At 47.4% G+C, this 26,238-nt stretch overlaps 2 protein-coding genes across 3 annotated transcripts in view; one reads left to right on the top strand and one right to left on the bottom strand.

The window, feature by feature from the left end:
- Positions 1-26,238, bottom strand: part of TG (thyroglobulin) — a 266,945-nt gene that overhangs the window by 72,395 nt on the left and 168,312 nt on the right. The gene's annotated exons all lie outside the window — the stretch shown is intronic.
- SLA (Src-like-adaptor) overlaps positions 1-26,238 on the top strand; it is a 28,062-nt gene that overhangs the window by 694 nt on the left and 1,130 nt on the right. Inside the window, exons 2-6 of one of the 2 annotated variants that reach the window (XM_006830715.1) lie at positions 12,240-12,339; positions 13,223-13,309; positions 17,733-17,836; positions 21,543-21,674; positions 26,041-26,173. In XM_006830715.1, the coding sequence (XP_006830778.1) occupies positions 12,240-12,339; positions 13,223-13,309; positions 17,733-17,836; positions 21,543-21,674; positions 26,041-26,173 (556 nt within the window). The remainder of the gene's footprint in view (positions 1-12,239; positions 12,340-13,222; positions 13,310-17,732; positions 17,837-21,542; positions 21,675-26,040; positions 26,174-26,238) is intronic. The other variant, XM_006830716.1, reaches the window with a different exon arrangement.

Raw genomic sequence — 26,238 nt, 5'->3', positions numbered from 1 at the left:
TCATTGTCCAGCTTTCTCATGCATAGGAGGCGACTGAAGATACCAAGGCTTGGCTCAGATACACCCTCAAAGTGACATCTTTGCTCTTGAACACTTTGTAGAGGGCTTTTGTACCAGATTTACCTAACGTAATGTGTCGTTTGATTTCTTTACTGCTTCCATGAACTCTGGTTAGGGATCTAACTAAAATGAAAACCTTGACAACTTCCATCTTTACTCCCTGTATCATGATGCTGCTTACTGGTCCAGTGGTGGTGAGTTTTGTTTTCTTGTTGTGGAAAACGCTCCTGAAGTATCCTTGGCATTTTGATAGGGATCTTAGAGATCAAAGGTACTTGAGCCCTTTGTTTGACAGTACAGGGAAACTGAGACCAACAATATGAATGCAATGGTTTACCTGTGCCTATTTATAGTTGGTCAGATTTGGGATCCCAGACTCTTGTCACCACACCCTACCGGCCTTGTAGCTAAGGGAACTGAAATATAATATGATCATGGAATAATCTGCTCAGAAAAAGTCTTTTCCATGCTACTCTACTAAGTCAGACACTATGAGGTTTTCACATACTAACAGAGCCTTCGTATCCCACGAGTAGGGTTACAAGAAACCCAGCATTCTCTGGGAAGGGCTCAACGTTGTGACATTAATCAGCAATGGAACAAGGTGGCCCTCCTGAGAGGTACCAGGTGAACCGGACTTCTGCTGAGACAGGGATCTGGGAGGGGACATCAGGAAACAGAGCTGCGCCCCGCTCCTTTCTAACACGTTGCCATATTTCTTCCGCTTCCTGGTCAGGTGGAGGCAGGTGGAGTGCTCACACTCCAAGGCTCCTCTGGGAGGTTGGAAGGTGGTGGTCAGCACGGTCAGGTGGCCCACCAGTGGCCACGGGGTGAGTCAAGGAACACTTTTAGACACTTGTGCCACCCTCCTTACTTCATAGGTACTCAGAGGCTGTTCTCCGCTCCCCTAACACCTGGTGATGCTGAGAGTGGACAGTGTTAGGGACCCACCTGACCCCTCACTGCACATTCTGTGGCCCCTTAAAAGGAGCCTTTTCACTTTTCTCAAGTTGGAAACACCAGGGCTGTGGTCCATGGCCCTTCCAATGCCCTCACATGAGGCCTACTCCCCACCCCCATTCCCTCAGACACAAGTATCCCAGTGGCTCTTCCTTGTCTAGCCCAGCAAGCCTCTTCCCAAACCCAAAGGCAGAAAACAAAAAGGAAGCTCCCCAGGGTCCAGGCGCTGGAAGAACACGATAAGGTGGACTAGTGTTGTATGCAGTGTTGGCTGGGAAGGGGATCTCTGCCTCCTATGCAGAGCTCAGAGCAGGGTATACCTGGGACACGGCAGCTGTCCACTCAGCTGTCCACCTCCTGTCCTACCAGTTGTGCTGGAATAGACTCTGCCACACAGCCACCCAAGGAAGTTTAGAGTAGAACCGTGCACTACAGGCTTTCAGAAGTTGATTTCCCAGAAGCCAGTTGCCAGACTTTTCTTCTGAGACTCCTCTGGTTGGTGTCAAACCTCCAACCTTTCAGTTAGCAGACTAGTACCCTAGAGGTTTTCACTAGCCAGGGCAAGTTGACCTTGTAATGACCTGGGCAGGATGGGCTCAGGAGGTACCTCTCATCTAAGGCATTCTGTGGCATCATTTCTCAGATGGGGGACAAGGGGCACTATGCTTGAGCAAACCCCATGAAAACATCGGCCTCTCAGGGCTGGCTCATTTGCCTTTATTTTTCCCATGCAAATCATCATGAACTGAGTTTCCCTTTTTCCATTGTGTGGGTGGGTGGAGGGCACCTTGAAGAAGGAGGCAGAGGGGTCTCCCCAGCCCTACCTCTCTCCCCCGCAGGTTAAAAGAATTCCCCCGGTCAAGCCCAATATGCAATCCAAACAACCACATCAAGGATGGGGGGGCTGCCCCAATTCCTGCCAAGTTCCCCTTGCCAGCTGACTCACTGTATTTCCTCTTTTCTTCACACCTTCTTGAATCAAGGGGAAAGAGGCTGGGTAATTAGTCCTGATCTGCATAATGCAAAGGACCTGGGTTTTCAAGGAATGAGAGAGTTGGGCTCCTGGGCTTACTGGGGCCTGAGTCTCAGGGCAGCCTGCTGATGGCTTTATGCAAAGCTCACTTAGAACTGCTTCTCACTGACTGCTTTAGCCCAAGAGCTCGAATCCCCCAAGGTCCCTGGGTCTGCAGCTGCCTGATCTACAGACCTGTAGACAAGCAAGTTGAGCTTTCGGATCTCTCTCCCCAAACCCAGAATGGGAATGCCTTAGCCTATAACTTTGGCCAACTATCTTCCCTTAAGCTAAGTTTTCCAGAGCATTCCTGATGACTCTAGTTCCCAGGGGTGGCACAAGTGCTTAAGGTACCTGGCTTCTAACCAAAAGGTTAGTGGTTCCAATCCACTCAGGGGTAACTCGGAAGAAAGACCTGGCAACCATTTACTGAAAAATTAGCCATTGAAAACCCTGTGGAAAACAGATCTCCTCTGACACCCAGGGAGGCACCATGAGTCAAAATCGACTCAGTGGCAACTGGTTTGGTGTTTTACTTGTTTGTGGGATTTCACAGAACCCACAGAGGCAGAGGCTGTAGGTTTTGGCAGAAATAGGTCAGGTTTCAGTGGCAAAGGATCCTATTTAAGTTTCGGGTCTGATTGCCCCCATCCCAGGAAGAGCACCTCACAAAAAAACCTGCCTGATACATGTGTGTGTCAAACTGCTTAAACAAACAAAAAATCACCATTTGGGGTAATCTGATTGCAATCAGCTGTGTTTAAATAATCATTCCCAAATGTTGTAAATTGCTGGAACCATCGATTCCAAATCAGCCCCATAGTTCATTTTACTCTATGGTTCTGCCTGGGTGGGGAGATCCAACACACCGCTGGGATTTCCCAGTGGGACAGGAAGCGGCAGATTTCCATCCTGAGAAGAGAATCCACCTCTGTCATGTCTTCTCCTATTTGTTTCCACCTTCCTCTCCTCCACCTGAGAGAGATGGGCTGACAGATGTGGCAAAGCCACGCTAAAGCTGTACAAACCCTTTCTTGTGAGCCCTGGTGAGGGTGGAAAAAGTACCACACGAGCCACTTACTGAGTCAGCAAAGCTGCTGCCTCAGCGGAAAGAATGGGGTGGGGGTCTGGGGAGGAAGATGGGGCCCGGAAGGCTCAAGGTCCAGCTTGGACCTCCTCAGTGAGTGGTCCGCAAACCACCTGCGGTAGATTCAGAACCCAGAAAACCAAACCAAGTTGCTCATCGAGTCAATCCCAAGTCATGGTAACACCTACATGTCTGCGTACAGCTGTGCTCCACAGGGTTTTCAGTGGCCGTGAGGAGCCCTGGTGGCGCAGTGGGTCAGGCACTGGTTCGAACCCACTAGCTGCTCCATAGGCAAAAGATGAGGCAAAGATTTACGGCTTTGAAACCCCTATGGGGCAATTCTACTCTACCCGGTGGGTTGCTATGAGGCATGAAATGATGCCATGACAGTGTTTTTTTTTAATTTGTTTTGTTTTTGTGAGTGATCTTTCTAAAACTGATTGCCGGGTCTTTCTTCCGAGCTACCTGTAGGTGAATCTGAACTACCAATCTTTCCTTTATCAGCTGACTGCGTTAACTGTTTGTGTCCCGCAGGGATTTACCCAAATTAAAATGCAGACCTGCTCATCAGAACCAGGTGATGGTGGCAGAAGCAGCAGGCTGGGTTTTTTTCTAGATGCCCATGGGGTGGCCTCCCATTCCTGGTAATCCACTGTGTCTCAGGGCAGAACTCAGCTCCATGGGTTTGTCATGTTCGTTTTGTTTGGTTGTGCAGTGTGGGTTTTCCATTTGCGCACATCTTGTTTTGTGACGAGAGTTACAGTCCCCCTTTCCTGTTTCTTCCTTGGGTTCCGTTCGCCCTTCTTTCTTTCCTGTCCCGTCCTGCTTTCTGCCCTGTTTTGAGTAAATGCTGCCTTTTTGGTTTCATGTGGTTGGCTGCACTAAGAAGCACTTCCCTCCCTGGTGTTATTACTCATTTCACATTGTTGTTGTTGTTGTTGTTGTTAAGTGCTGTCGAGTCAGTTCCAACCCATGGTGACCCTGTATAGGTTTCTGAGATGCGGTTACTGAGTTTCAACCTCTAACCTTGCAGTTCAAATTGACCTTGCAGTCCAGCGCATTATCCTACAGTGCCATCCAGGGTTCTATTCACTTTATAGGCCTGTCTATGGTTTGGCTGAAAGTTGATCCCAGAGGCTGGGCTCAGTTCCATGGTTGGAGGTTGTCTGTTGTTGTTGTTAAGTGTTGTCGAGTCAATTCCGACCCATAGCAACCCTGTATAGGGTTTCCAAGGAGCAGCTAGTGAGCTTGAACCACTGACCTTGTAGTTCAAGCGACTTTGCAGTCTGACGCATTAGCCCACAGCGCCATACCAGGAAGGGTGTCTAAGGGCCACAATTTCAGTAACTAAGATTGTACAAGCAACAGACGTATCTGGCAAGGGACTAATCTCTAAAATGTAGAGTAAACTGGAACACCTCCACAACAAAAAGACCAAAAATCCAATTTTAAAAACTGGGTAGAGGACATGAATTGATACACCATAGGGTTTTAATGGCTGCTTTTCAGAAGAAGACCACATAAGGTTTCCTGGAAGATCTGAAATCCCTGATGTTTGCAGGGAGCAGAGCTGGCTTTGAGTGTTGGCCCTGACACCAGCGTGCAATGAGACTAGAGAGACAAGAGCAGTTCTCCTGGCAGCTTGTGCGTCCTCAGTAGTAACGTGATCATTACGGGAGCTGTTGGTGATATCTCTGTCCCAGAATGATCCCACAGGTCATGTGGGTGTGAAGATAATAGTCCCTGTCTTTAAACTGCTCCCAGATTCCTGGAGCAGGGTGGGTCTCCCTGCCCGTGAGGCGAATCTCATGGCTGGAACATCCCCCCAGGAGGGAAATACAGCATTACAGTAACGAGCCAGGCAGCCTTCCAGGCACACCTCGCTTTATGGTGCCTCATTTCATTGTACTTTGCAGAAATAGCATTGTTTACAAACTGAAGATTTCTAACAACCCTGTGTCTTGCCATTTTTTCCAACCGTATTTGTTCACAATGAGTCTTTGTGTCTCATTTGGTCATTCTCACGATGGTCCAGCATTCTGTCAGAACGTGACTACACATTTGGGAATCAATATCACTTTTCTATGCACTGAGAAACCAAATCCTCTGGTAACTGCTTTCCTATGATATGTGCTATATTGTGGTGGTCTGGAACCCAAGCCTCAGCATCTCTCAAAGGCATGCAAGCCTTGGCATCAGAATGTCATGCTTGTCACGTAAGAGGGGTCTAGGTGCTTTTCCATTAGCTGATGGAAGGTGTTAGGTCCCTATCTAGACTTGGTACAGACAAGCTTTTCAACTAGCCCATCACAGGTTCATGGTCAAGCTAATGAGGAGACGCTGGGCACAGCCAATCTGACTCTTTAAAGCCACAGGTATATTTTGTTGTCTTTTAAGACAGAAGCTGGAAAGAAAATGCTGGAAGAAGAATGAAACCTGGAGTGTGCTGAACTCCAAGTTCTGAGAGGCTCTGCCAGCAGCCTAGGGACTTGGGTTGTGGGTCCAACTATGAAGCAGGAAGGTTAGCTTGGGTGACCAGCAAGGCCCCTTTCAGCTGGGACATTGCATGCATCTAACATCATCATCTGAGCATAGGTGTGGTGCTGTAGGACCACCACTGGACTTCAAACTGCAAAGTCAGTGGTTCAGATCCACCAGCTGCTCCTCAGAAACCCTATTGTTGTTTTTAAGTACCGTCCAGTCGTTTCCAATGCACAGCGACCCTGCATAAGGTTTCCGAGGAGTGGCTGGTGGGCTTGATCCATTAATCTTGTGGTTCAAGAGGACCTTGAAATCCACTGCTTGTCCTACAGCACAACACCAGAGCTCCTCAGAAACCCTACACAGGGTGACTATGAGTCAGAACTGACTCAGGGCCCTTCACAACAACAGTGGTCCTAAAGGGTTAGGTGGTGGGCTGCTAACAGCAAGGTCAGTGGTTCAAACCCATCATGTACTCCAAATGAAAAAGATGAGGGTATCTGCTTCTGTGAGGAACTGCAGTCTTAGACACCCTATACAAGGCTGCTGTGAGTCAGGATTGACTCTATCACAGTGCATAAGAAGACCACAAGTAGGAGATAGACAGAAGGACCACAGGTAGGAGATGGATAGGAGGACCACAGGTAGGAGATGGACAGGAGGACCACAGGTAGGAGATGGACAGGAGGACCACAGGTAGGAGATGGACAGGCTCAGTGGCGGCAGCGATGGCCTTAAGCATAACAACAATTTTGAGGATGGCGCAGGACCGGGCAGTGTTTCCTTCTGCTGTGTGTAAGGTCACTATGAGTCAGTACCGACTTGACGGCACCTAACAACAACAACACAGGTACAAGCCATGGTTCCTGGTGACAAACAAGTGACAGCCAAGACCTTCCAGGTCAGTCTACCCAGCTCAGTGTGTACACTTGGTTAGCGCTGGGCTCTGTGCATCCTGAAGAAGATACTACAATTCAGGCTGCTTTGGCCCCTCAGGAAGCTGTGAATTTAGGCCTGACTAATGTGGCTCTTTCCAGATAATGCTCCGGTAGTGTAGTGGTTACGAATCGGGCTGCTAACCTCAAGGTTGGCAGTTCGAAACTACCAGCTGTTCCGTGTGAGAAAGATGAGGCTTTCTGCTCCCATAAAGATTTGCAGCCTCGGAAACCCTGTACGGGGTCACTATGAGTCAGAACTGACTCCACAGTACTTAACAACAACAACAATCTCTGGACTGAAAGGTCAGTTTGAACCCATCAGCCTCTCCTCGGAAACCTTATACAGGGTCGCTATGGATCGGAACCGACTCAACAGCACTTAACAACAGCAAAGGGAAGACAAAACCAGCTGAAAATACTAGGTCATTTAGTTCCTCATCCACCAGCTGCATTGAGCTTCTGCTACGCCCATTCTAAAGTCCCATGCGGATTCTGCCTTTGTCCCAATCGGTTCAGGATTAAGTGCTAACTGGGGGGAAGTTTGTCACTACATGTAAATGAACAATGTGGCTGAGTGAAGCGACCCACTATTTCTCACTGGACACGGTCTTCAAACTCGTCCAGCCGTGGTCCCACGGCCGTCTAACTGGAAATCTCTCCCCGGTACAGCTGTATTGGAACATGGAGTTGTTATTGGAAGCAGAAAATGTCTGGTATGGCTGGACATTTATAAAGCCATGGAAATAATCCTCTAAGAAATAATAATGCAGAAAAGGCCTGCCCTCTTGACTGGGTGAGATTTGTGGCTAGTAACTTCTGCATGGGTATCCTTCCTTTTCTGGACCCATTTCCTGGGTGTTTGTTTGTTTGTTTGGTTGGTTTTTTGGTTTTTTAATTTTGTTCACCCTGATTCATTTTTTTTTCATTGAGCTCTCAGCAAAAATTTCTTTTTTTGAATTTCATCTTCTGTTCTCACCAAATGGAGTTTGTTGTTCAGTGATGAGAATATTTTCAAATTTACACTAACAGAAGATGTTTTAAAAATTTTGAACTTTGCTGGCTGAAATTGATCTTGGATTGTGAGATTATAACTCTACCCCTGTCAAAGACATATGAGCTGCCATCTCTGAAGGCATCATGAATCCTTAATCCAATTGGATGAGACAAATTTGGATCTTCCCATTTTTATACATGAGGAGATCAAGCAAGCTCAGATTAATTATTAATCAGTTTCTCCCAAAATCACTGTTGTCTTAAGTGGCAGAGGTCCAAATTCAGCCCAGTCTGCTTGATTCTGGGACCCATTAGCATTCTTCTGAAAGTGTTCTCTGGCATCTCGTTTTGTGTCCGGCAAGGGTTTCTCCATGTCTTCTCCTTATTTGATATCTGTGCTTGTCTGGTCAGCTCTTTATAGCTCCTCTCTTCCAAGAAAGCATCTTGGGTATGGGATTTCACTCACCTGCTCAGCTTTCCATACAGCCAAGGTGGGCAGGAGAGTGTGTTTGAACATTCTGAGCAGGTTTAGGAGTTCCATTTCTAGCTATTTCATGATAGAGATCAAGACTTAGGGAAGACTAGGATTTGATCCAGGCACAAAACCTTGCTTAGAACAGCTACTCTCTCCACAATGCTGGGTAAAGTAGAAGGTCAGAAGAAAACAGAAGACCCTCAAAGAGATGGGATAACACAGTGGCTGAAAGGATGGACTTAAACACAGGCGCAGCTGTCAGGAGGGTGCAGGATCCGGAAGTGTTTTGTTCCGTTGTAAACAGGAACTTACCCTAGGACTAAGCACCACCACGTCTCCACAATAAGTACACACCAAGTTCAATTCATCTGATTTGGTGATAAAAGGTGGTGAGAACATTCATAAAGTCTCTTGAAGATGTGCAGTGTGAATTCCCTTTAGTCAAAGCTCAAACACATGACTTTCTCACATTTGTTTTCAGTTTTATAAAACTGTCATCATTACGGAAACTCCACTGGAAACTTTGTAATTGTGAATTTGAAATGTCCTAAGCGCTTAAGGGGGTCCTGGTGTGGTGCTGTAGGAAAAGCTAACTGCAAGGTTGAGGGTTCAAACCCACCAGCCGCTCCTCTGAAACCATATACAGGTTCACTAGGAGTCAGAACCATCCCGACAGCACTTAACAACAACAGCCCCTAAAGATACTCTCTCCCTTTTCCCCATCAAACCAATTATGCTTCTAAATGGAATTTAAATTTTTGTTTCTTTTAGTTTGTCTTTAATGTTATAAAAGATGCTGTTCTGTTTCATAGTCTTAATCTAGAGTCAAGACATTGAACTTCAGGTCCCTGGCTGCTTTGGCCCCTCAGGAAGCTGTGAATTTAGGCCTGACTAATGTGGCTCTTTCCAGATAATGCTCCGGTAGTGTAGTGGTTACGAATCGGGCTGCTAACCTCAGTCAGCAGCTGCTCTGCTGGAGAAAGATGTGGCAGTCTGTTCCCGTAAAGATTTCAGCTTCAGAAACCCTTTGGAGCAGTCCTATTCTGTCTTGTGGGGTTGCTCTGACTTGGGTTTGGTTTTTGGTTTATTATTGTCACAGACAACAAATTCTGCACCTCTTATTCCAACACTTGCCTTTGACCAAGGGCTAGTTCTGTGCTGGCCTCCCACACTGCTGTCTGCCCAGATTGGGTCCCCTTCTATCTGTTGTGAAATGCTATCAAGTTGGTTCCCACTCACAGCGGTCCTGTATAGGGTTTCTGAGGAACTTGTGGGTTTGAACCACTGATCTTGTGCTTAGCAGTCCAATGCTTATTCTACAGCACCACACCAGGACTCCTGTCTGTTTGGATGGCTGTAACATGGTGGTGCCTGAGGCTGCCCCAGCACTGGGACCTCGGCACAGGATGAGCCTGCTCTTAGCATCCTCCCTGGTTTAGGCACGGAGGCAGGGAACAAGTTAACATGTGTCCTCCTGGGACTCACAGCCAGGTAGGGAGTGACAGAGAGCCACACAGGAAAAAGACAGCCTGCAGTGACATCTGTGAAGGAAACGCCTGCATACTGAGCTGGCAGAGAGAGGGCTGAGCTGTCTGGGCCACCAGGCGGGCCTCTGCACCCAGAAAAGGTGGCAGGAAAGAGAGGGGAGGCAGTGTCTGTTCTAGGCACAGGGAACAGCCTACTCAGAAGGCCTGCCAGGGGAGCCGGGCACACTGATCTTTCAGCAGTGGGTACCACGTTTACAATCCCTTCATGCTATGGGGGCTATTTGGTGAGAAGGAGCAGATCACCTCATGGAGGCATTTCTCAAGGCCTTTCAAGCCAACCCCTCATTTAATAAAACCAAACTCACTGCCTTCGAGTTGATTCTGACTCATAACCACTTTAAGGACAAGAGTAGAATGAACTGTTCTCACTGTTTCCAAGCCTGTCATTCTTTATAGAAATAAACTGCCACATCTTTCTCTCACGGAGTAACTGGTGGGTTCGAACTACCGACCTTTCCGTTAGTCGTCCAACACTTAACCTATAGTGCCACAGGGCTTCTTCCTCATTTAACAGTGGAAGGAAGCCAGGCCACAGTACCCTGGGTGGGTTTACCAGGAAGCTGAAGTTAATGACTATGTTGGACCTCTCCCTGCCGACTTCAGCCCTTTCCTGGGACCTGCACCTAATTTGGTATTTCTTGCTCTTTCTTTGTTTCTTTCTGAAAGGCAACTTCCATATTTGCATCAGCCTCAGACCTCAGAGACTCTGAATCAGCTTTTATTAGAACTCAGGCCCCTCACAGTAATTCCCACACTCACATCTGACCATGATTTCTCAGGCCTTTTGTTAATTCACAAAGCAGGTAGGAAGGCTGTGCTGGGCCCATCCTCCTTCATCCCAGAGAAGAGTTTTCTCAGGAGCCCTGAGCCCTTTCAGGGGCCGCCTTTCCGGGGATTACAATCAGCTTGACTCAACTTATCATTGTAATAACTTGGTTCTGATTCATTTACCCAAAACCTCATTGGTGTTTCATGCTCATTCTGATATTTACTGTCCCTTGTGACTCAGTCTGGTCTGGGTCCTGATGAGTCAGGGCCAGGGGCTGGAGGTTACAGCATGCGGATGTCTGGATCCTAGAAAGTAGCCTCTTTGGGTCCCGAGACCACACCACACTGGGATCTCTTTCTGGGGCGAGGAGGGCAGGGATTGTCCCATTCCCTCCTCTGAATTCACAAAGCAGCTGAAGACACTTTGCTGGCCCCATCCTTCCTCACCCCAGTGAAGATTTTTCTCAGGACGCCTGAGTCCTAGAGGTTATCTAGAATGAGAGCTTCATTAGAGCAGGGGACCCAACCTGTTTGCCCACCCGCACTAGGTTCTCAGTAAACAACTGACACATGGACAGGTCACCAGTACATCGTTACCCAGATGCCTCACCAGCAGATGGAGGGGAAAATGTCAGAGCAAAGCCAAATTGCATTTGTGGATTTTTAAGACCTACCATTCCTCCAAGGAGCTCTGGTAGCATAGTGGTTACGAGTCAGGCTGCTAACCACAAGGTCAGCAGTTCGAAACTACCAGCTGTTCCAGAAAAGAAAGATGAGGCTTTCTGCTCCCGTAAAGATTTACAGCCTCAAAATCCTATACAAGGTTGCTATGAGTCAGAACTGATTCCACAGCACATAACCACCACCACTATTCCTCCAAGATGCACCGCAACATCTCCCTGTGCCTACTGGGCCTGGCTTATTGGTCTGTGACGTAGGGCTTCTGTTGTCATGGCAGCCAACACAGTCACATCTTGTTGCTGGTCCTCTCCTCTGGAGGGAGCTGTACTGCACAGCCAGACAACATACCTTCCTTTTCAAAATGGCACCAGGTACTTTTAGCACTCATATGATGAAAACACATCATGTTTCTTCTCCCACCCCCACAAAACCCGATGAAATAAAGCCCCAGAAATGGACTTTGCTGAGCCTCAGAGTTGATGCCAAGCAGTCCTGTGGGGTCCTCATTTATCAGCCCCCCATGTTATTGGGAAGTGCCAGTCCCTGCAGAAGGACACTATGTTTGACAAAGTAGAGGGTCCGTGAAACAGAGGAAGACCCTCAGTGAGATAGGTAGGCAGAGAAGCAGCAACAATGGACTCGAGTGTAACAAGCACTGTGAGGAGGGTGCAGGACCAGGAAGCAGTACTCAGGGTCACTGTGAGTCAGAACCAACTCAACGGTACCTAGCAGCAGCCACCAGCAGCACCTACGTTATCATAGCTGTGGGACCCACAAGGCTCAGCGAGGGGACACGGCAGCCTCCTGCTGAGGCATCTTATCATCCATAAGGAGAAGCCACACATTTTGTCTTGTCTCACATTGACTCTGCCAATAAGTTGATTCTGACTCCAAGAGCTGAGCAGATGCTCCACTGGGTTTCCAAAGATGTAATCTTTCCGGAAGTAGACAGTCTCATCTTTCTCCCTGTTTGAACCCCATGCATAAGTCATAGCATCGCCAATATAATGACATGGTATTAACCCCATTTTAAGGATGGGGAAATTGAGGTTAGCAGGCAATTGCCCAATATTAGTGAGATCATTGGGTGGCGATCCAGGGTTTCTGGATGGCCACGTCCCAGGGGAGAACATCAGGGCCTAGTCACACTTGAAGCAGGCACCCAGTGCAGGACTCCCCTCCCAAGACCACTTTGCCTTCCCTGTGAAAACACTCACCCTGCTGCTCTCGTTTCCAGGACTGGACAGCGACTTCCTGGCAGTGCTGACTGACTACCCCACTCCTGACATCAGCCCTCCCATATTCCGCCGAGGGGAGAAACTCCGTGTGATCTCTGAGTGAGTCCACTCTCTGGAATTCTTAGGGTTCCCAAAAGAGGGGGCGCTCAGTTTGGGTGGGGTGGTTAGTTTTTAGTTCTAGCTGTCCAATTTGCATGAGCCTGGGTGAGACATCTGACCTCCCTTTTTAGTGATGTAATGCTCTCAAACCTTCAATGGCTCCCACTGCCTGCTAGAGAAAATTTAAATTCATTAATCTGGTGTTTAATACATTTATGACCCAATTTCTGCTGATTACCTTAACCTCACCTCCAGCCCCACGTACAGTCTTGATATCATATATCTGTACACACTCAGGAAGGGAGACTTGGGGGTCTGAAAACACTTGTCAAGATAAGCAAAACATTGGTTCTTTTCTATCCTTCTGTTCCTTCCGTCTGATTTACAATAAGGGCTCCGAGTCCCTTCTTTAGATTTCCATGCATGTGCACACATGGCACTACCCTCTGTAATTTGTGGGTTGTACAGCAATCATACAATGAACATGCATACTTTAACAAGCCTGCCCACTAACAGCAGCTGGGAACACTATCTGCTGATCCCTGAATAGCAGCTACTGCCAAGATGTGGGGAAACATCTATGGAATAAATAAATAAGTTCATGGAAAGAGAGAACTCAAAGAAAATGTCATTTTTCCATGAATTTATTTGAAGCCCCCTCACATACTTTAAAAGGAACCTTTTATATGGTGAAATTCAGGTTGACACGGTTAAGGAAAGCTCTCCAGAAAGGAACATCCCATCCTATGTGTTCCCTTCCCTCATTAAGTATGATGAGATGACTCATTCGTATCTGCTCTGCTCAATGCAATCATTTCTGACTGTCCCTGCATTTGCTCTGCCGCTCACCCACCCATCCTTCCCCATCTCTCTGTTCCTACAGTGAAGGCGGCTGGTGGAGAGCCATTTCTCTCAGTACAGGCCGAGAGAGCTATATTCCCAGCATGTGTGTGGCCAGAGTTTACCACGGGTGAGTCCTGTCCTCAGAATGTCCATGAAAAGGATGTTGATGTCAGTGATTCATACAATCGCAGAGAGAGATTGTGGCATGGTATAGCTGGGTCTTCAGGGGGCTGTTTCCACTCCCAGTCCATCAGTAAGGAGAGGGACAACCTTCAATTAACCCCTCTCCCTCTCTGTGACTTGGTTTCCCCATCAGTAGCAGAAAGGCAGCTGGACCTTTCAGCTCTAACACAGGGCTCCTGGCACACAGGTCCCAACACTCAGAAGCTATTACTATGGGGCACAGTGTGGTATCTTGGCCAAAAGTTGGCCAGCATGGGCATGGACCCTGCCTCTGTCATCTACTGCCCAGGGTGGTGGGCAACCTACCCAGCTTTCTATGCGTCAGTTTCTTTTCCTCATGTGTTAATACACAATGATAGGAATAAGAGTAAAATCCACAAATACCAGAGCCTGTGTAAGACAGAACCCTGTCTGAAAAGGTAATATGAATATTTTCCACTAATAGAGAGTGACAGAAAAGGTGAAGACTGTACCTGTCCGATGACACTGGGCTCTTAGAAGAATCGAATATGCTAAGCCATGTGTGGTTCTTGGAATAAGGGCTAGCATTACAGGAAACATTCATTAAGCACTGGCCATCTCCTTGTCATATACACATCCCAGTGATACCGAAGGTTTGGATCCAGACCACTTCGAGAAAGTCAATATTGCCCGAATTTTGGATTTACCCGCACATTTAAAAACTGTGTGGATACTATACTACAGCCCATAGCATGTACAATTGGATTCTGAAAAAGTTGGAACTGTTGTAAGAATGATCAAAATGGGACAGAGACATGAAGTGAGCAAACAATGCTGGAAAAACGGTACCTGACAGACTTAAGCAACACAGCTTTGCCACAAACCTTCTATTTGTTGTTGTTGTTAGATGCTGCCAAGTTGGTCCGAACTCACAACAACCCTGTGCACAACAGAACAAAACAATGCCCAGTCCTGTGCCAGCCTCACAATTCTTGTTAAACTGGAGCCCATTGCTGCTGCCACTGTGCCAATCCTTCCTCTTTTTTGCTGCCCCTCGACCTTCTCCAGGGACTGGTCCCTCCTGATAACATGTCTGAAGTATGAAAGACAAAGTCTCTTCATCCTGGCTTCTAAGGAACATTCTTGCTGTAATCCCATTCGTTAAAAACACAGTTATCTACGATGGTCAGTAAAGTTGTTATTGTTATGTGCCATGGAGTCGGTTCCGACTCATAGCAACCCATATAGGGTTTCTGAGGCTATAAATCTTTACGGGAACAGAAAGCCTCATCTTTCTCCTGTCGAACAGCTGGTAGTTTCAAACTGCTGACCATGAGATTAGCAGCCCGATTCGTAGCCACTACGCCACCAGAGCTCCTTCGTCAGTAAAGTAGAGCTCAATAAAAAGAGGTATGACTGTATTCGGAAGCAAAGCATGGTTACTTAGCCCACTGGACAGGTAGGTGAGTCAGCAGATGAGACAACAAGCAAGTTGTTTGTCCTACAATTACACAAGTGAGGCAGTTACCATGACATGAATTGCTTTGGAGCCCAGTGGTTCTGGGTTCAAGTCTTGGCTCCAACACTTGCTGGAAGAACCTGTGAAAAGGGACTTAGCCTCCTTGCACTCTACCGTCTCGTCATCTGCCAGGCTGTCCAGACACACCCTCAGCAGGGGTGTGCACATATAGCACATGAGAAACGGGAAAAGGAGGCACCATTTCTAGTTAAAAGCACCCAGAAAGCACTTCCTTACATTCGGAGAAGGGCTCCGCTGGCCACCTGCTCACCTGGTGAAGTAGAGACAACCCCCTGACCATTGTGAAGAATGGAAAGAATGAATGCACTTATCTGCAGAATTAACGACCGTGGTAAACAACACCAAAACCATTTTGCACTTAGGATGTCAAAGGAAACAATCAATGGGGCTGTGGTTGCTGGCTGAGTTTTGTTTAAAAACTCCAGAGTCACGCAGCATTTCCAGATCAGCTGGGAGCCGCTGGTCTATTCATTCATTTAGCAAACAGGTATCTGGCCTTTATGTTGGAGATGTAGGGTGGTGAGGAACCCAGGTCAGTACAATGTAATTACCAACTTAAGCATACTCCAATTTAGAAGATGCCAGTCCTTAATGCAGGGAGGCTGTGCATTACTAACATGGAATTCACGGCCCAGATAAATGCACTTCAGTGCTAAGTCTAGCACTTGCTGATACGGTGGCTTGGACAAATGACTGGATCGCTCTGAATCTGTCTCCTCATCTGTGAAAGAGAAGCAAAACTTCCTTTCTTAGAGAGTCGCTCGGAGGATTCGATGCGAAGTGCTGAATGAGGCATAGGGCCCAGACTTAGTGCCCGTGTAGGGTCAAGTTTATTACTATTGTTCCTTTACTATTTTCATTTTGTAAGGTTTTCTGTAGACACCTGAATGCATCGTTGTCTGTCACATACACCAAAATAAGTCATACGCCACGCACTGCACTGAATGAAGGAAGACTTGAACTATTTGGCTGAATGTGGCATCATCTTGATGACCTAATCAGTCTCAGAGACCAGAACTTAAATAAAGAGACTGTGATGTTATGTCCTGGTGGTCTCACACAAGATGTTTCCATGCCCACGTGAGTCTGAGGGGGCCACAACAATAAAGAATATGTAATGACCACTATTTTTTAAAAACTTGTTGAGTTGATTCCAATCAGTGGAGACCCTATATACAAGCAATTAAAGAGACCACGGAAGAAAGCCCTCGTAATCTACTTCTAGATAGCCAGGCACCAAGACACCTACGGAAGCTCAGCTCTACTCTGATACCCATGAACTCACCGTGAGTCAGAAACAACTGGTGGCAACTAACATATGGATAACTCAAACTAGAAAAATCAACACGCTTACTGACATGGAATTGATTCCAACTCAAAGTGCCCTGTAGAAGGTTTGCAAGACGGTAAATCTTTCCAGAAGCAAACCGCCTCCTCATCTTTCTCCTATGGATCAGCTGGTTGGTTTGAACCACTGACCTTTTGACTTGCAGCCCAACACCTCACCCTGTATATGTGTTGATTAAAAGCCAAGGTCCATTTGCTGACATGCTTTAAACACCAGTCTACCCCAGCCAACTGCAAACAAGATATGTGCTTCCATACAGCTGGTCAACTCTCCTCTGCCGAGAAGAAAGGGCCCTTACTTTCTAGAACATAGATTTCTTTATGTAGGGAGCTGCCTTCTAAAGATCACTTAACACTTCACTGGGTTACTGCCTGTGCTGCAACCTCACAACTGCTTTGTTTACTGTGGATGCAAAAAAGCCAGACACACGTATAAATGCATACTACACAATAGCACAGTGGTTATGTGTTGGGCTGTTAATCTCACAGCCAGCAGTTCTACACTACCAGTGGTACCATGGGAGAAAGATGAGGCTTTCTGCTCCCGTAAAGATTTACAGCCTTGTAAACCCTGTACAGGGTCGCTATGAGTCAGAACCAACTCCACGGCACACAGTCACCAGCACCCACAGTGACAACAATGGGCTTAGGAGTAACAACTGAGTGAATGGTGCAGGACTGGGAGGGTTTCCTTCTGCTGTGGGAACTGACTCGAAGGCACCCAACAAAATCAACACAGTGACAACTCTGTTTCACAGTTTTGTTTTGTTTTTCAAAGAAGGAGGAAATAAAGTGACTGCAAAGTGGGGCTTGTTGAATTGGTAAGGTTAAGACCCTCTTCTTTCATGTATCCATTCATTCAATCATTCATTCAACAAACGTGTGCCAAGCAGATGCTCTGGACACAAATAGGTCAGAACTACCATTGACATGGCGAACCAAGCAGACAGACACCATCCCTTCCCCACTGGATAGTGAGGAAGGAGCTTGGTAGTCAGAAGCAAAGGGAGACATGCTGTAAATAAACTCCACATAGCTACTTTATGATGTTTTCTAATGCATGTGTCTGATAGAAGATGGAATGTGTACACCTAGTTGGCATTTGAAACCTGAGGCAAGGAAGATACTTTATGCATCTTTGTATTCACATTTTGCTATTGTTGTAAAGTGCCATTCAAGTTCGTTCCAACTCACAGTGACCCTATATAAGGTTTCCAAGGAGCAGCTGGTGAGTCTGAACCACTGACCTTATGGTTCAAACTGACCTTGAAGTCGAGTGCTTATTATATGGTGCCACACCAGGACTCCTGTGGTTCCCTGCTAACCAGTGAAATCCCTGGTACCTAACAGTTCCACAGGAAACAATGAATAAAGAAACAACTATTGGCTGTCTTTCTCTGTTAATACCTAAAGCTTTATATTAACTAGACCTCCATCATATTTTTTGCATTCGTGTCTTTTGGGGGGTGGGGGACAGGGGCCACACTCGGGGTATTTATGGCAGTCTCTGTCTTCCCAGCTGGCTGTTTGAAGGATTGGGCAGAGACAAGGCTGAGGAGCTGCTGCAACTGCCAGACACCAAGATGGGTTCGTTCATGGTCAGAGAGAGTGAGACGAAGAAAGGTGAGTAGCCACGGACTCGGCTTTCCCTGTGCAGGTGCTCCCGTAGGTCTTCTCCCACCTGACTCATTACCTGGCTTCATCATGTCTCCTCCTCTGACTTACTCAGATCAGTCTGAGGGCCTTAGCTCCCTGTAGCCTACACATGACTAGCAAGGCCAGCATAAAAACAAAAGGACTGAAATGGAGAGCTGGGACCTGGATGATCAACACAAGGCCCTATGGGAAACCCATCAACTGAGAGCAATGTGGAAGGCCAGGAGTGGGCAGCCCACTGGGCAGAGGGCCAAAGATTTTTACCTCTCTGCTCGTCTCTCTAGTGGATTACCCACCTCTGAGCTCAGTGTTCTGGTCTTTGAAATGGAGGGAGTGCCTAGTACTTCCGTTGTATGGTGAAAACCAAGTGACTAATATTTGTGCTGCCCCATAGACTTAGAGGAGCCCAACATCAGTGCCTTCTACACCTTAAATTAGCTTCGGGTATTGTGCTTTTAAGGAGCTCTGGTAGCGTAGTGGTTACGAATCAGGCTGCAAGCAGTTCGAAACTACCAGCGGTTCCGCGGGAGAAAGATGAGGCGGTCTGCTCCCGTAAAGATTTACAGCCTCAGAAACCCTGTGTAGGGTCGCTATGAGTCGGCACCGACTCCACGGCACACAACAACAACATTGTGCTTTTACCCATTTGTCATAATCTTGATCCTCTTGGCCTTGCATCCTGCTCATTAAGTAGTAGCGCAGCAAAACAGAAATAATGGGACCATTTGTACTTGTTTGAAGCAAGGCCCCTGCATTCTAGCGATGGCTGCTCCCATTAATAAAGAAACCACATCCTATCTCTAGACCTGGGGTGGGGAACATCCATCTAGCCTGCGGGCCGCATGTTGTTGTTGTTAAGTGCCATCGAGTCGGTTCCGACCCATAGCGGCCCTGTAAGGGTTTCCGAGGGTGTACATTTTTATGGGAGTAGAAACCTCATCTTTCTCCCGCGGAGTGGCTGGTAGTTTTGAACCACTGACCTTAAGGTTCGCAGTCCAATTTGTAACCACTACACTACCAGAGTTCCTTTGCGCGCCGCCGCATAAGGGCCTCAAAATCATTTGATCTGGCTCTGCCAAGGCAACCACAGCTCCAGCCATCACCTTGTTGTTGTTGTGAAGTGCCATTGATTGGGTTCCAACCCATAGCAATCCCATATAGGGTTTCCAAGTCGCGGCTGGTAGATTTGAACCGCCGACCTTGTGGTTCAGACCGACCTTGTGGTCTAGCGCATTATCCTGCAGCACTAATTAGATGTTTGGTCAAACTTAGCAGGCTAATTTTTAAGTTGATAATTCTGTATGGCCTGCGAATGATGTTATACATTTTAGCAGCAAAAAGGTTACCCACTCAGCTCTAGCCCATGGTTCCTTACCTGTAACTTGGGGTTAGCAACTGTAAATGCTTATTGTGTTGTTGTTATTAAGTGCCCTAGAGTCGGTTCCAACCCACAATGACTCTGTATAGAGTTTCCAAGAAGCAGCTGGTGAGCTTGGATTACTGACCTTGTGGTTCAAACTGACCTTGCAGTCCAGCACATTAACCCACAGCACCACACCAGGACTCCAAATGCTTAATATGTCTGTGATGTAGTAAAATCCTGGTGGGTTTGAACTGTCAACTTTTTGGTTAGCAGCCAAAAACATGTAGTTCAGTGTTTTAAAAAAAGACCAAAAAACTTACAAGAGTAAAAGAGTCAACAACTAAGACGTTCCCAAACAATAATATAATTTCAAATGTTGAAGATGTCTTTTCAGTTCTTAGCTGGCTGCCCACACACTCGCTCTCACAGAAGACAGAATGGAGTACCAAGAGTGTGTTTTCCATGCACCCACGAAGTGCCTGAGCTGTCTGATGCAGGAGCCCCTCACCCCAATAGGGAATCAGAAACCACAGATATTTCTCTCAAAACCCTGAATGTTCAGGGGGAGAGCTTGTCCCCAGAGGTCCCCAAGCTGCCCCTACTACGTGAAGGGTAGGGGAGAACCCAGAACTTACTTCTAAAAATAAAGATGCAGTCAGGGAACTGGGGAGCAGGCTCTGCTCTCTTGGGTATGTATGCAAAGTGCTGAGGATTTTCCACCTGCCACCCTCAGCTGCTCATCATACTTCTAGTCCTGGTGACATTACCAGAAGACATAGGTCAGGTTGACTCAGAGGGCAAGTCTGGGCAAGGCGGGGATGCCTACCCCGACGTTCTAAGGGGCCTCTCTCTGAGGACAAGTTTCACCACCTATAAAATATTTATAAATAATTCCTCCCAAGGTCTACCTGAGAACTGGCAGAGAAGTTGCTTGGAAATTGCTATCCCTTGCCCAGCATAGACAGCAAAGCCCCTCTCATCACTAGCTCCTTTTCCCTTTCCACTGTCTGGAGTGTTTCTTGCTCATAAGAGCTCAGGAGACAGGACTGGGAGGGCCCAAGCCCAGCCCGCTCCCTTTCCATTTTGGGGAAATGGAGGTGACTAGAGGAGAAGACACTTGCCTCCAGGCATTCACAATGCTGGTTCTACTTTTGCAAACCTACTGGACATCACTGGGAGATTAGATACATCTTCTACATGTTTCTTAGGATTGCCCATAAAAATGTCTTAGCGGTCATGTTTTCCACATTTCTGAGAAAATTTAGCCTAAGTCCGAGGGAATGGGGACTCAGAAAGGGGACATCACTGTAAGCCCCCCAGTGCAGCAGGGACTAGAGGGGAGAAATGGCAGTTTGTTTAAAGACAGTGGCCTTAGTAAAGTCTTAGGCATGAGTGTAGGTAGTAATGAATGTAGGTACCAGAGCTGCAGGTTGCAATCAAACTATAATTGTTACATTTGGCCTCAGAAGCCACAGAAGGGTGTGGAAACATCCCAATACTTACCTCAAAAGCCGAGAGAACTTGTACTTAAAAGCCTGCAATTGAGATATGATGAACACATACAGACCACTAAAATAACACAATCCTGTGGAAGCCATGGTGGTGCAATGGTTAAAGTGCTAGGCTGCTATCTGAAAAGTTGGAGGTTCAAACCCACCAGCTGCCCCGTGGGAAGAGGACATGGCAGTGAGCTTCTGTAAAGATGATAGCCTTGGAAATCCTACAGGGCAGCTTTCCTTTATCCTACAGGGTCGCTGGGCATCAGAATGGACTTGACAGCACTAGGTTTATAAATGGGTGCTATAGTTAATGTCCTCATCTGCTCTCCAAAAGGTTGGAGGTCGAGTCCACCAAGAGGTGCCTTGAAAGAAAGGCCTGGCACTCTCCTGCCAAAGAAACCATCCACTGAGAACTCTGTGAGCACAGTTCTACTCTGACACACACAGGGCACCATGAGTGGGACCTAATTATGGAAATCATCCACTGAGAACCCTGTGGAGCACAGTCCTACTCTGACACACACAGGGCACCATGAGTGGGATCTACTTATGAAAACTCATCCATTGAGAACCCTGTGGGCACAGTTCTACTCTGACACACATGGGGCACCATGAGTTGCCACCAATGCCACACCAAGTAGACAGTATGAGCTATGTGGTTGGAAAGATGTCACTTAAAATGCTTGGGTGCCATGTCTGGGTGTCACATTCTGTCAAAACTGAGAGAAATCTCTCACCTCAGTTGTTTGGTTAGCTGGGTGTCTTTGGGGAAGGTTCATGGAACACTGCGGATTTCGTGTCTCCTCCTCAGGTTTCTACTCGCTCTCCGTGAGACACCGGCAGGTGAAGCATTACCGCATCTTCCGCCTGCCTAACAACTGGTACTACATCTCCCCCAGACTCACCTTCCAGTGCCTGGAGGACCTGGTGAACCACTATTCTGGTAAGCAGCCCCACCTCACTACCTGTGCTGTGGTGCCCTCAGTGGAGGTAGGGTCCTCTCACCTGCTCGGCTCTGGTTAACTCAGGCTGAAGCCTACCACCTGGGAATGCTGCCTACTCTCAGAGTCATCCTCCCTCACCTGTCCTGTGTTCCTAACTGCAGGCAGCGTGGGTCAGCCGTGCCCTTTGGAGCTCTCTGCAGCTTTGTTCTCAAAGGCCAGGCATTCCCCTTTTCTGTGCATTAAAATCCTCCTCATCCTCCAAGGCCAATGTCAGCGCAGCTCCGGGACACAGTCTGCCCTTGAGTCAGCCTGGGTGCTGCGCAGTCTCTGCCCCACACACCCAGTGCTTCTCTTCTGGGTATGCTCCTTATGCCAGCTTCCCAGTACCATCGAGTCAGTTCCCACTCAGAGTGGCCTTGTAGGGCAGAGGAAAACTGTTCCTTAAGGTTTTCAAGCCTCATCTTTCTACCCTGGATCAGCTGGTGGGTTTGAACCTCGGGAGCAGCAATCAATCTTGTAGTTAGCAACCCAACCCTTAGCCCTCTGAGCCACCAGGGAGGGCTCTTTCATGTTGTCTTGTTTGAGATCTACTCTACACACTCTAAAGACCAGAGATTGGATTATATTCATCTGTGTGTCCTCTCTGGGTCCAGGAGACGGATATGGCAGGCCCAGGCTGACCAGAGCAGGGGCATCTTCCAAGATGATGGGCAACTAGGATGGTTTGGATGCAGGTGAAAGTAGAGGGCAGCATCAGAAAAGTAAAAGTTGAGTTTAACTGTGAAATATATTGAATGTAGTTTGATTTTTTCTGTATGAAAAATTGGCTCAGCTTCCAAATAACACAGTGGTTAAGAGGAAGCTCTGAAAGTTCCATGTTCATTTCCCAGATGGGCTCCCTGTGATGTTCTCCCAACAGTGTGATGCAGAGACCAACTGTTGCTGAGTGCAGGGACTGTTTTTAGCAGTGTGCCTAGAACATGAATCAGAGCCACCACTAAATGTAAACTCATCCCTCTTCCCTCCTCGTAAACTCATCCCTCTTCCCTCCTCGGTGCATTGCAGAGGCTTTTGTTTCATTGTAACTCTCTCCATTCTAGTCTCAGGACATCCAGCCTCACACCCCTGGGCATCTTTGCTAGTGTTTTTAGGTGGCAGGTTTTGAGCTGAAGAAGCAAAGGGCATTTTTTCAAGGATAATAAAAGGAATAAAACGCAGCCTTTACTGAGCCTCCTGGTCTTAGAAAAGCCCTGTGTAGGAGGGAAAAAGGACCACTTGAGAGAGGCAGGCCCAAGATCCCATCTGGCTTTACCACAAAGGTGCTGGGTGAGGCCAGGTCCTGGACCTCTCGGGGTCTCGGGGTCCAGGTAGGAGAGGTACACAAGTGCAGACACATTGTAGGGACTGTGGTGAGTGTTATACCGTGTAACGTGTGCAGCCTGGCACATGGGTGAGACAAAAATTAATCATAACAAATATCATTTCTGTGACAGCTGAAGACCTAGCAGGCAGATATAAGTGAAAGAGGAAGGGAGCCCCGGAAAAAGGCACCCCCTAAGTGATTATGAGTAAACACTAGCTGTGGTATTGACCTTAATAACATTAATTACAGGGGTGAAGACCATAAGATTTGCATACAGAAAAGCAAACATCAAAAGAAGGTGTGGCCCAGCAAAACTGGCACAACCTCAGGCTCCCCGGCCAGGGACACCTGGCAGATGTTTGCCCACCAGAAAATCTCACCCCACTACAAAAAGAAAGCTGTCCTTTCCAAAGCCTTTACACCCCATTGAATCGCTAAATGGTTTATAAGATTACCAGTTCATTTCTGCAAACAACTGACATTCTTCCTATGCCCTTCAGGACCCCAAAGTGGAAACAGTGTAGCCAATGCTAACCTCCCATTAGATGCAAACCATGAGACTCTTGGTGTGGTGCTGTAGGATCAGCATTGGACTTGGAGTCACAAGGTTGGCAGTTCAAACCCACCAGCTTCTCCTCAGAAACTCTATACAGGATCACTATGAGTCAGAAGAGACTTGACAGCATTTCACAACAATGGCCCAGTGGATTCACTGGGTGGTGCAAACTAGTGGTTTAATGAATTCACTGAAAAGTTGAAGATTCAAGTCCAGTTAGAGGTTCCTCACAAGAAAGGCCTGGTGACTTACATCTAAGAATACGGGCTTTGAAAACCCTATAGAGTTCATTCTACTCGGATGGACAAGGGGCTGACTTTATGGTAACTGGTTGGTCATTGTGTTTCGAGTCCATGAGAGATGGGCTTGGATCCTACTTCTGTGGCTAGGAGCTTGTGACTTGATCTCAGGATCCTCAATTTCTTTAAAAATCTACCATGACGATACTGACCACACCAAGTTGCCGTGGGGGTTCAGTGAGCATGGCACGTGTTACTTGAGGATGAGTCTGAGTTCATTTGCTCTCTGTGCACATGTCTCTTTCCAACAAAGTCCTAACCTGAGAAGAAAAAATGCATTTGAGTTGTGGTGTTGATGACGAATCCTGAAAATACCATGAACTGCTAGAAGAACAAACAGATCTGTCTTGAGGAAGAAGAGCCAGAAGCCTCCTTAGAACTGAGGCTAGCAAGACTTAGTCTGCTGAACTTTGGACATGTCGTCAGGAGGGACCAGTCCTTGGAGAAGGGCATCATGCTTGGTGGAGTGTCAGGAAGATGCCCCCAACAAAATGGACTACCACAGTGGTTGCAAGAATGGTGTAAACACAGTGACAATTGTGAGGATAGCGCAGGACCAGGCAGTGTGTTGTTCTGCTGTGCACGGAGTGCCTGCGATTTGGAGCAGATTGGAAAGCACCTCACAACATTCGCCTCAATAAGGAAGAAGTTTCTCCACCTCACTTGGGGATTGCAGTTAATTTCTCTCAATTGTGCATCTGTTTTGGTCTCCCTCACCTCCTAACCTTGAATTCCTTTCAATTTCCAACCAGTGACACGTAATTATTTTGGAATCACATCTAATTAAGTTTCCCTTGAACCTCATGGTCTGACGGCTCATTTCTCTTTATGCACCCTTGTGAGTGGACGTAGGAGTTCACAGTGAGAGTCAGGCAGGAAGTTTTGAGGCAGACATTACACAGATGCCTTCTTCAGAAAGCCTGGACTTATCACTGTAACCCACCTTCCTTCAGTTCTCTGGCCTGAGAGCTCCAGCGAGAAGGTGGAAGGAGTGGCCTGTCAGATATGATGTGGGTGGGGTGGGTAAGACATACAGAGATGGACTGGTTCTACTTGGGGACCCTGAATTTCCCAGTGACATAAAAACTCTGGGGTCTTCAACCTGAATCTATAAGAATGCCCAAGGCACAACCAAGCAAAAGCACCCCCACAAAGAGATGGTAACGCTTCTGTGAGAAATGGACCATGGAGGCCCAGAGATTGAACAGTAGCCAGAGGAAAGCAAAATCCATTGGCTTGATTTCCATTCTCATTGTGCATGAATATGAAAAGAGATGTTTCTTTGTCTATTTCCTTTCTTTTGTCCTTTGTCTTTTTCTTTGTTCTCCCTTACCATATCTTTGTCTTGTTTGTGCTTTTTTTACTTTGCCTTCTGGGCTCCTTTCTCTCATACTCTCATTCTTGCTTCTTCTGTCTTCTTCCCTGCCTCCCTCCCTGCACTCTTTTCTCCATCCCTTCTTTCTTTCCACCCTCCACTCTGTTCTTTCTCCTTCCCTCTTTTTTCTTCTTTTCCTCTTCCTCCTTCCATGACCATTCTCACCTCCTTTCTTCTCACAAGTACACTTGACTCACTGATGCTGGTTGGAATGCCGTTCTGTGTCCATGGGGGAAGTGCACTGGGCACGGTCCACCTGTGCACACAGACTTCACCTGTGAGAGCCTCAGTGAGAGACCACTGGAGACCCTGGGAGTTGAGGTCGGGAATTGTAAGACATTTGAGGGCAGACTGTTTTAGATTTACCTTTGTGCACAACTGCCTTGCTGTGAGCTTTGACCCAATGAGCACTTGGCCAGGGTTTCTCGCTTGTCAGCTTGATCCTTGTGCTGCGCAAGAGGACATGGTACGTGGCTCAGAGGGGCTAATGGTGGCTTCCCACCAGATGTGGTGTGAAATTCAAAGCCAGATTTAGCTGATTCTAGATCTGAACTCTTCCTGCTTTCTCGGTCTTCCTAAGTACAAGGAATATTCAGGGCACAGAAGTATTTCCTGAAAGATTGATGCATGATCCTCAGCCTTGCCACTGTCTGCCATGACCCTGTACTAATCCTGGCCTCAGTTTCCCTGTGTGAACAACCACAGAGTCCCATGCTGTGTAGCATTCCCCATCACTAACCAGGTGTCCTCTCTCTCCCCCCGCCCCCACCAGAAGTGGCTGATGGCCTCTGCTGCGTACTCACCACACCCTGCCTGGCACAAAGCACGGTTACTCCTACCGCAAGGGCCCCCAGCTCACCGGTCACCCTGCGTCAGAAGACATTTGACTGGAAGAAGGTGTCCAGGTAGGGTACCTGGCTTGTGTGTGCTGGCTGTGTGTGTGTGGGCTGTGTGGGGGCTGCATGTGTGT

The sequence above is a fragment of the Chrysochloris asiatica genome, unplaced genomic scaffold (assembly GCF_000296735.1).
Source record: "Chrysochloris asiatica unplaced genomic scaffold, ChrAsi1.0 scaffold00001, whole genome shotgun sequence".
Taxonomy (NCBI): Eukaryota; Metazoa; Chordata; class Mammalia; order Afrosoricida; family Chrysochloridae; genus Chrysochloris; species Chrysochloris asiatica.
The sequence above is the reverse complement of the archived record's forward strand: the minus strand, read 5'-3'. Positions and strand labels throughout refer to the sequence as shown.